Source organism: Talpa europaea, assembly GCF_964194135.1.
Source record: "Talpa europaea genome assembly, chromosome: 15".
Classification (NCBI taxonomy): domain Eukaryota; kingdom Metazoa; phylum Chordata; class Mammalia; order Eulipotyphla; family Talpidae; genus Talpa; species Talpa europaea.
The window spans coordinates 9,756,740-9,767,913 of NC_140083.1; the positions used below are offsets into that span (position 1 = coordinate 9,756,740).

General features: G+C 35.2%; 2 protein-coding genes across 2 annotated transcripts; one reads left to right on the forward strand and one right to left on the reverse strand.

The window, feature by feature from the left end:
- Positions 1–646: 646 nt before the first annotated feature.
- Positions 647–2,020, forward strand: MTERF2 (mitochondrial transcription termination factor 2; the record flags this gene model as incomplete). Its single annotated transcript, XM_084256255.1, has 1 exon — positions 647–2,020. The coding sequence occupies one exon, from the start codon at positions 647–649 to the stop codon at positions 1,802–1,804; it is 1,158 nt and encodes a 385-aa protein (XP_084112381.1). The 3' UTR covers positions 1,805–2,020.
- A 5,008-nt stretch (positions 2,021–7,028) lies between these two features.
- On the reverse strand, positions 7,029–10,917 carry TMEM263 (transmembrane protein 263; the record flags this gene model as incomplete). The annotated part of the gene is made up of 2 exons (XM_084254556.1): positions 7,029–7,315; positions 10,857–10,917. 2 exons carry the CDS (start codon positions 10,915–10,917, stop codon positions 7,029–7,031), a joined length of 348 nt encoding a protein of 115 aa, XP_084110682.1.
- Between the last annotated feature and the right edge of the window lie 257 nt (positions 10,918–11,174).

Below are 11,174 nucleotides of genomic sequence, written 5' to 3' on the forward strand. Positions count from 1 at the left end.
TCTTGGGTGATAGTTAATTCAGCAAAAATATTTAAAATATAAAATGTCATGATCTCCTTCTCCTTTCTTAATAAGTATTTGCTTCAGCTAATCAACTTGAAAATATAAAACATTTCACAAAAATCTTGTAAGCAAGTGTGTAAGTAGTGCCTTATATCTTCTTAGAGGGACCACATGGGAGGTGTAGGAAAGGGAGATTGTGTCAAAATATTTGAGCTTTATGCATCTTTACATGCTGGTCTAGCTACTGATCTGCAGAGTAGAAACAAGGTTGTTTCACAAAGTTGTTACAAAGTTCAAACATTGTATTTATAAAATATAAGATGTCTGAATTGTGAAGAAAGTCACAATTTTTCAGTTTAAATAATTTTAATTTTTAGAATGTCTTTTAATAAGATTAATTGAAATATTTAAATAATTCAGAAATGATTTAAAAGGATATATTTCATATTCCCCATGAGTAGTTTTCCTGTCTAGTTTAAACCCATTTTATTTCCAGAAGCTTACTCCTTATAATTCAAATTTGTGTTTGTGTTCCAAAAGTTAAGACCCTTTATATAAAAACCTGCACTTTCTTCTCTTTCAGGTTTGATGTGTACATTCTTTGAGTCCCAGGACGGTGGGAATTAGCCAGTGGATTGCAGGCATGTTGTGGAAGTTAGTATTGAGGTCTCAGCCCTGCAGGCTGTATTCTTTCCGAAAAACGCTATCAACTCCAAAACACAGGCCTCTCTCAGCAGCCTTTACCTATACAACCAATAAACAATCAGACCAAGAAAATAAAAAGACTGTGGAAAAGCTCTACAAATTATCCGTTGACATTAGGAAAATTCGCAGATTGAAAGAATGGGTACTTTTGGAGGATGAAACCTATGTTGAAGAAATTGCAAATATTTTACAACAACTAGGTGCCAATGAGGCTACTGTGGCCAGTATTTTGGAACGCTGTCCAGAAGCAGTCGTCTGTAGTCCAACTGCTGTTAACACTCAGAGAGAACTCTGGCAGTTGGTCTGCAAAAACAATGAAGAGTTAGTCAAGTTAATAGAACAGTTTCCAGAATCTTTTTTCACTGTGAAAGACCATGAAAACCAGAAGCTGAATGTACAGTTCTTTCAAGAGCTGGGACTCAAAAATGTGGTTATTAGCAGATTTTTGACAACTGCACCTAGTATTTTCCAGAGTCCTATTGAGAAGAATAAACAGGTTATAAAGATTCTCCAAGAGAGTTACCTACATTTAGGTGGCTCAGAGGCCAACATGAAAGTTTGGCTACTTAAGTTATTAAGCCAGAACCCATTTATTTTGTTAAATTCTTCTACAGCTGTAAAGGAGACATTAGAGTTTCTCCAGGAACAAGACTTCACAAACACTGAAATTCTACAACTCCTGTCCAAACTCAAAGGATTTCTTTTTCAGCTTTGCCCCAGAAGTATACAGAACAGTCTTTCCTTTTCTAAAAGTGCTTTTAAATGCACAGATCATGACCTGAAGCAATTAGTTTTGAAATGTCCTGCCCTTTTATATTATTCTGTTCCAGTTTTGGAAGAGAGAATTCAGGGATTATTGAAAGAAGGAATTTCCATAGCTCAAATAAGAGAGGCACCAATGATTCTTGAACTAACACCACAGATAGTACAGTACAGGATAAGGAAACTGAATTCCTTAGGTTATAAAGTAAAGGATGGAAACCTGGAAAATCTCAATGGAACAAAAAGAGAGTTTGAGGATAACTTTGGTAAAATTCAGGCTAAAAAAGGAAGGCCATTATTTAACCCTGTGGCACCATTAAATGTTGAAGAGTGATTGCTGACTTGTGCTTTCCAGCGAGCAGAGTGAAACTGGGTAGCACAGACTGAGTGATTGAGGCACTCATATGCTCCAATAATTTTAAAAACTGACTTGGCTTCTGAGTTGTGTTTAAGTTACCTGTACAACTAGTTCACTATATTTTGAAATATAAATTGTATTTATTTTAAATAAAGTTGAGCTATATCCAAAAATCTCTGTACTATTAAATGACACATCAGTGTGCTGTTTTGTAAGTGTTTTGTAAGTGCTGTTTTATAAGAAACTCTTAATTCAAAGTATGGGTACATTCCTATTCACATAGCATATCTGAGATGCCTCTCAAATATCCCTCTACTGTGGCCTGAATTCTATCACTTTGTGTTAAGCGAAACATTAGTAAACTTCTAATGTATTTGCAAACCAAGTATTACTCATCCTTAAAGAATAATTAAGGCTTACTTCTGTGGTCATTTTGTTTAAAATTGATCATTTTATCTCTCATAAAATGCCTTTGTGTGCATTCATTACTTTCCCCACTTTACAGATGAGGAAACTGAAGCTTAGAAAGGCCACTCAGCTGCCAAGTAACAGAGCACAGACTTACTAAGATCTGACTTCTGTTCAAGCGTGTGGATACAAAAAGGATTGCTTATGAGTTGGCCTTATAAGAAGTCTCCCCACCAGGCATGCCAAAAGAGTGAGTAACACCAACAAATTTACAGGTTTTCATGAGGACTTCCTTGTAACATTCCTTATGTTTTAAATGATCTAATTAATATACATTTGAAGTAAATACAGCTTTTAGAAAACTTAAGGAAAATCCATGCCTATAAGAAAAGTGTCATGGTTGGTACTGATTTTAGTAAAGCTTTTCAAATTTCAATTTCTGTATCTTTTTCACATATTCCCTAAAGGCTGGCTCACTTTCACCTTGTGAGTTTTAACTTTGTAACAAATATACAACCAAGCATATGATTCTGACACTCAAATATCTGTGTGCTCTGTGTGCGTGGTCTTCAGCAATGAAAAAAATTCATGAACACTGCAAGACATGTCTTCATTTTTTATTCATGTGTCAGCAAATGCAAGTAACCTTCATATCTACTCAGTTCCTTAGTGAAATCTCTGCAGCACCTACTAAGTGCCTGGTATATTGTGCTTTCCATCTCTTAACAATTGAGCACCATTGTTTACTGTTCTACTGTTCTCAGGCACAAAAAGGGTAAGTCGCTTATCCGGTGTCATACAGGAATGTTTGAGAAAAAGAATGGCCGTCAGGACAGTTGGCATAGGGTTGTGTGGCACACAATAACCATGACAGGTCCTGTCCAAGGAGCAGGATCTCATTTTAAGGTGATTGGAAGCCCTTGAAGAGATTTTAGTTTATACTTGTTCTAACATAATTGTCATTGGTGCTTTCTCTTTCACTCTCCAATGTTTCAGTACATTGGTACATCAAACATTATAGTCTACTTGGTAGTTCTCTTAGAGGTAATCTACTAAGTATCTGAGCAGGTCAAACAGGCAAATGGCAAAGTTGTGGAGCAGTCAGGACTCAAGATGAAGTTTGGGGTCATCTGCATAATGAGAGTATGAAAGCTGTGGCTCCAGACAAAACTGCCCAGAAACAATATAGAGTTGGTGTGATGACTTGCCGAGGCTAGAAAGGTTTGACCATAAAGAAGTCTGCTGTCAAAAGAGGGTATAGCAGTAATACTGAATGCCAGAGATGTCAGTTAAGATAGAGAAGTGCCAGTGAGTTCGGCAAAAGGAAATCACTGGCTAGCCCTGTTTGATTCAGATGGAACGAAAGAGTAAGGAGGCAACTTGAGTAGGCTGAATGAATAGGAGATGAGGAAGAAGCAGGCACTATATAGTTTTTCAGAAAATTGTGTCCGCAAAGGGAAGGAGAAAAACGGAGCTTGTGAAACGGAGTCATTTTTCTTTAAAGGGTGCAAACACTGGGGCGGGTTTTTATGCCAATGGCTATGACCCAGGAGAGAGCGGAGAGATGCAAAACCATGAAACCGTGGGGTTAATATCCTTGAAGACATGAAAGAGAGCTGACTTTGGAAAAGAGCAGATAAATCAGTCCTGGTCCACAGCATGGGAATGGGCATAGGCAGATTGGTGGATGAACAGTGCGAGGGGCAGGACAGCTGCTGTCTGAGTCCTGAGCAGAGGGCCTGAAGGAGACAGTAGGAAATAGTCCTTTTCAGGAGTGGAAAAGCAGATAATCAGACTACAGAAGGGTCCTCATACTGATGAATTCAGATGTTTGGATAGTGCCTGGTGGATAAGTGGATGTGCCCAAGTAAGATACTAATTTTCTGCCCTCCCACCAGTTTCATCCCTTTGAGTCAGTCACTTGCTTAGTGAGAGGTTCCACAGCCACTTAGGTCAGAAGGATGTGCTCTGTACAACTCTTCCATCGGTTCTCAAATTTCAGAGTGTAAGAATGCAGAGATAGTTAAAATGCAGTACTGGGCCCTACCCTGGAGAGATTCAGCATCTTGAGGTAAAACCTAGAAATCTGCATCTTTATTAGAGTTGTTAAAATACACACTTGATTGTTGTGCTGGCATCAAAATACGTATTTGGAGATGCTTTGTCATGTTTTGTGTAGTAGTATCCAAAATATTTAAATACTGGCTACAGTATTTTCTTAACTTCTATGTAACTAGAAATTTAAAACTACCCTGCTTAAAAATTCCTTTATTTCCTTATAGCTTTATGAAATATTTCATCTTTTGCAGATCATAGTGCTTTATTAACAGATGCATGTTCTTTTCCATTCCTTTAATACAAAAAAATTTATTCAGTCATCAGTTATTTTCATCTGACATTTCACTAAGTACAGAATTCATAATGTCAACATTTATTAGATCAGTCAAGTGGGTTGTACAAGTTTATCCTTTCTGTGCCAAATACCCACAAATAACAGATGCCTCTAGGAGTACAGCAACCTCAGTTTCTTGACGTGAACTAGTACTGTTTAACAGGTCAAACTGCTAGTCTACGAAAATAAACTGGAAAAGACTCAAGTGTACAGCTGTGTATCATCAAATGGCAAGTTCATTTCAACAAGAACCTCTAAAACTATTTGTACAGTACTCTGCTATCACAGCCAGCCTCTCCTGGATAAAGTTATAGAATTTGAAACAGACTTGTTAAAATGTACCAGGTGACTTTTTTGTAGCAGAAATTCACTACAACCATTTTCCTCAAGTGATTTTAAAGACAAGCAAAGTTGAAAATAAATATGCAAGTATACAGTAAAGTCTATATTTAGAAATTCAGATACAAAGCACAGCAGAGCCTATGACTAGAAGATAAATTAGAAATATAAACTAGCAATGAAGCAACATTTTCTTTCAGATAGCAGGAAACAAGTTCTCCAATACAATTATTTAGATGTCACTTAGTGTTCATCCATTAATTCTGGAGGTTTTTTTTAAAATCCCTTCTGCTAATGGCATTTGAGCATATATTTCAACAAATACACTTTAAATCATACTGCATGAAATAACCATTTATTATCTGATGAATTGAATGTCCTAACTTTACAGTATGGTATACAGTAGAAAGGTTCAAGAACCTCTGTAGATTTAAAATCCCTGCTGACATTTATGAAAGCTTTTAAAAGTTAAGCTATAATCTTATCCATTTGTTGATCCACATTATTAATGTAAAACTTTTAGTGTTTCACAAACACACCATTTCAGCCTTGGTGTTGGAGTTGTCTGTTCTAAGTTCTCAGGGATGTTATTTGATTTATTTGCTCACCCCTTCCCCTTCCCTCTTCCTAGCCAAAAAATTATCTGCAGAATGGAGGCAAATTTCCAGACTTAAGTATAAAGAAAACTAAAATTCTTCAGGCTTGGATTGTAACTCTTAGTTGAGAGGAATGCCAGACATATGTGCTACATGTTAAACTTTTATGAAATGAAACATGAAACAAAAAAATGAATTCCAGCTAAGTCTCATTTTTTGAGAATGAATGAGACATGTTAAGACATGACACATTTATCATCCATAATCAAAAACTTCAAATCCCAATTCCCTGTCCAAAGTTGACCTGGGAAAAGGTACAAGGTCTAGGACTTATAAAGTAACAGTTTAAATGTCTATATAAACCATTGAGAGTACTTATGTATCTGTAACATTCGAAATTGATCTACGGGGCCGTTTCACTCAATTTAAGTCAGACCTCACATTTGTGGTGGTTTTACTGTGTGTTTAAAAAAGGGAATTGCTAATAATTTAAGCCATCCTAGAGATAAAACATCTATGAAGGATTCTTTCAATATCTTGGATGCTTTAGATAATTCTTAAGAACTTTATTTGCTCCTCCTTAATCTGAAAAATCATCCAACATAGCTTCTGACTAGCAAAGAAATGTTCTTTAGGCACTGTGAGGTGTATTAACAATGGAGCATGAACCCAGGTTGAAGTGTATGATTTCATAATAACCACTGACCGTTAACAAGCACTATCTTATCTGCTGAGAGCAAGGATTGCTTTTACCACACTTCACCTGAGATTCTTAAAAGGAAAAACTAAAGTTTTTAAAGCATCCATCTCTAAGTTGAAGAACTGCACATATTTAGGGTATTTGAAAAGATGTTTTCTTTTGTAAGGCATCAATGATTAAATTAATATAATGCATATCTAACAAAAGATGGTTAACAATCAGTATCATAACCATTTATCTTTTCTTTTAAACTTCCCTAATTCCTGCTACTTTTACCAGCTTAAATAGGAAAAGAATGCCTCTTGGCCTAATTAACTATGGTTATAAAAAAATCTAAGACATCTGAAACTATTAGGCACATCAAAGGTACAGTTGATGTAGTTCAAGGTTCCCTTCTGAAGGGGCAGATGAGTTACCTGGCACATTATACATAAGGAACTGTAAGGATCATCCACTAAATTCAACTTTCACATTTTTAAACTGAAAGACTTATAGTAAATATTCAAATATACCATATCTTCAGTTACAGCTAAGTAAGTGTAACATTTAACCAGATAAAAAGCTGGAATTTAAGTATGAGAAACCTTCATACACTGTGCTAGTATTGGTCTCTTCTTTTTAGACAAAAGCCAGTCATCAATACTTTCAACACAGCAGGTTAGAAGATAAAGGTCCAAAACAGATGACTTGGTTTATAGTCCATAACTTAGCAATTCAATGCCACTGGCATCATAATGCTGTGGAGAATGGGTGTATCTCCATATGTTAGTCAGACTTGTCTTTCTTCTTTCCTGTTAAGGGCACTTTGTTCACAACAGCAGACCCGACAGCTGTAACACCTCCAGCTACAGCAGACACACCCCCTTTCACCAGCCCTAATCCCATGGAAGGCACAGTTGTAACAGCTGTTTTGGTCACCTCCAGACTCTTTCCACCAATCCAAGCTACACCACCAATGGTGGCACCAACAGCTCCCTTTGTAACACTGAAGATACCCCCAGTCACACGGGATAACATGCCTGGTTGTTGCTGTGGATGGTCTTTCATTGAACCTGAGGAAACAAAGTGTGAGACAATCAAATACAAGTCTCTACTAAAAGCAAAGCAAACTGCAAACTTTCTAACTATCTCGAAATTGTTTTGACAGTCGGGCCAACCACATAAATACAAATCTGACACAGACACGAGCTCTTCCCTCAAGGCTACAGACTGGTTCACTGCTAAGTCTGAGTATCTCAGAAATACTTTAGAGGCTTATCAATTCTCATAATAGAAACCTAATTTAAATAACTATTTTGAATGTTTCTTGACTTACAATTTTGTTGTTTGTCAATCTATTTTATATCCTAAAGGAGTATGAAAAAATATATTTAGCCTTCATTTTGTTGGTACAGAATTCAGTCACTCATTGAAACACTCTTCTTCATTTTTAAAAGAGTGGTTCTCAAGTTATGGTCTAAAACTCCTGGATATCACCAAGACCATTACAAGGAATTTGAAGGTAAAACCCATCTTTGTAAAAATGTTAACACGTCATTTGTTTATTTACTTTCATTTTGCAAAATTTTCCACAGAAAATTCAACATAGTTTTCCAGAAACTAAATGATGTGCAGACTACACACAGAAGCAGCTGTGAGAATATGGCTGTCTTGTTACAGCAGTCCCCCCTTATCTGCAGCTTCCCTTCCCTTCATGGGGGTTCAGTTACTCACAGTTCAAAAATATTATGTACAGTAGGATATTCTGAGAAAGACCATAGTCACATATTACTATAATTATTCTATTATTGTTAATCTCTGACTGTGCCTAATTTATAAATTAAACTTTATCATGGGTATCTATACATAGAAAAAAAACAGTATACATATGGGTTTTGGTATATCCACAGTATCAAGCGCCCACTAGGAGTCTTGGAACATATCCCCCTCAGATAAAGGGGGATTAGTGGAATCCAAACATTAAACCTGTAAAAATTTAAAAACAATGTCACCCTGCTCACAGTTACTCTTGTTTTGCAGAAGTCACTTTTCAAAAATGATGTTTATGATGTTAACATGTAATGGGACTATTGGGTTCTTTTAAGGAATAAAGTATTTCATTTTTCAGTTTTTATCACAAATGCAGTAAATATTGACAAAGACACAAGCTCTTTGAGGCCCTTAGTTTTTGAAAGTCGCAAAGTACCCTGAGACCACAAAGTTTGAGAACCGCTAACTTAAACATATAGTAAGCTCTTATTTAATGACATGGATTGGTTCTTTGAAAATACAACTTTCAGCAAAATGACATAGAATAAAAGCAAGTCCTTGAATAATTTCATTTTGTTCAATGTCAGTTGGGATTGTTTTCTTCTCAGCATTATAAGGAAATTACGTACTCTGGGTTTCTGCTGTATTTGGTTTTCTGCTCTATGTGTTCCTTAGTACAATTAAAGAGCTAGTGCTATGTTAAAATAAAATTATTCATCACTTAAAATCATATTCATCACTATCTAAAATCATTTTGTAGTGTTAAGAAACTACAGCTATTGTTAATACTTACTTCACTGACTCAATTCCTATAGTTTTTAAAAACTCTTCATATACTCCCAGAAAAGGTTACTTCAATATGAAAAATTTTGTATGAAAAATTCTGATTTATTCAAACCATAAGTTTGTTCTCTTTGCTTTGTCTGGGATTTTTTTTTTTTTTTTTTAAATAGAGCCACTCAAATTGGCAAGTAACTTCAAACTCAAGGCATAAAATGACTAGATTTCATAAAAATGTGTGTGCCTGATCTAATGATTTAGGCAGTAGTAACATAAGCAATGGTGTTTTTATTTTTCTAAACTGTATGGGTAAAATACTTGGGAACTATACAGTTCAGGCACTAACCACTGAAAAAATACAATCTCACTCAGAGAAAAGTAAACTGAGCTCCATCTAAGACCACCAAAACTACTAAATTCAAGCAGAATGTGGTTATCAAAGAAGGTAACATTAGGAAACTGACATCTGACAAAGGAAAAAAAAATGAAAATTGAGTTTTTCTAATATACAAGGCATAAATTTATCTTGAAATAGATTTTCTTTTCTTTTTTGGAAGTTTTATATCCTATCACAAGTAGGAAAATCTGAGTCAAAACACAGAAAAAGATGTAGCAATGGCTAAATTTGCAAAAATAAATTTTTTATTGACTTTGAATAATCAGTTAATATAATTTTTAAGTAACTGAAATAAAAGACTTAAGATATAAACATCTGAATATATTATAAAATTATGGAAAGGATTACATAATTGGTGTTTCTTTTGTAATCAAGGTGAGCACCACTAGGAAAAGGGGAAATCCTGATTTGAGGACTCATGCCGAATACCTTAATAATAATAACCCGCTGTGCCAAATTTGATGCACATGTTTAACGAAGATAGTTTTTCTCAGCCAAATCAGATAAATATTAATGCTATTGATCTCTTTAATTACAGTGTGGTATTAATTAACACCATATAAATGATCTGTTTTGCAGACTACTCTTGTTTAGCAGGTAATAATTTAAAGACATTCCCGAGGCTCATTCTCCTCGACAATTACACTCCTAGATGGTCTTTATTTTCTCTTTTCTGACTTCTTTCTTACAAAGTCCTTGTTAACTTTCTCACTGAGCCCTAACTTTTCTTTTCAAAACTCTACAGTTACAGTCCTAACTATAACTGTTCCAAGCTGTTCCTCTATCAAGCCACTAAACTCAAATTAGCTAGTTACATCCATCTTCTTTTAGGCTTAAATAAGCGCTTTTCTCTACCAATGTAAAGTATTATATGAAGACAATTTTGGACAATGGATAATAGGATTGGAAAGCAAATACAATACCTGGAGTCACTGTTTCCAGCCCTTGCCTCTTCCCAGAGACACCCTACTCTGCCTACCTGCCACTCTGGTCTGGTCTTTAGGCTACTTCGTCCCTTATTCTCCTATTTGATTCTCTTTCTTGCAGATGATGGTTGTTCTGTACAAACATGCAGTCATCCAATGAGATCATTCTTTGGAATGCTTAAAAATCTATACCAAAACCATAAATTAAAAATGCCTGCAGTCATTTCTGTATATAGTCAGGACATTGAAGTGTGTTGTTTAATGTTTCTAAGGATTTCAGAAGTAAAGGTAACAATAAAATTATCCCGGTCAGTTTTTTAGCTAATAGAAAATTTTAGCAAAGCCTAAGACCATGTACTAATAAAGGAAGAACTGCCAATTATAATGTAAGGAATAATCGTTTACCAGCAAATCTCAAGTGCCTCTTGAGTTGACTTTTTATATATATGATATCAAAACTTCCTCTGCACCCTACCTTCACTCTGTACAAATACTTTTACTTGTGAAATGGCCTTAAAAGAATGAGTAACAGAAAAAAAGATCATGCATAATAGTTACAGTGTACCCATTCACCAGTATCTGTGATTTCTTATTAGACCTAAAAATATTTATCTTTAATTGTTTTGGGGACAACTTACTGACAAAACAAGTATATTGCTTTATTTAAATTTAATAAAACAATAAGACCATCAACTCACTGGGGTATTTGTTTCTATTCTTAGTGTTCAGATGCATACCTACCTTCTGGTGGTTCATCACTAAGATATGACGGGATTTCTTGATTTTTATCCGCCTGATTCATGATCTCCTAAAAAAGCACATACACATTTCATTTTAATCTCAACATGAGATTTATCACATGCTAAATTCAGACTTAATTAGATTTGCTCAGACAACATTTTAAAACACACATTACAACAAGACATCTCATCTTGTTTCTCTCCTACTTTGTGGTGTTTAAGAAAATACTTTTAATTACCTACTGGACAACACTAAAGAGTGGCAAACAGTGCAAGAGCGTTCTGATGTTGTTACTGTTACTTCATTAAACTGAAAATT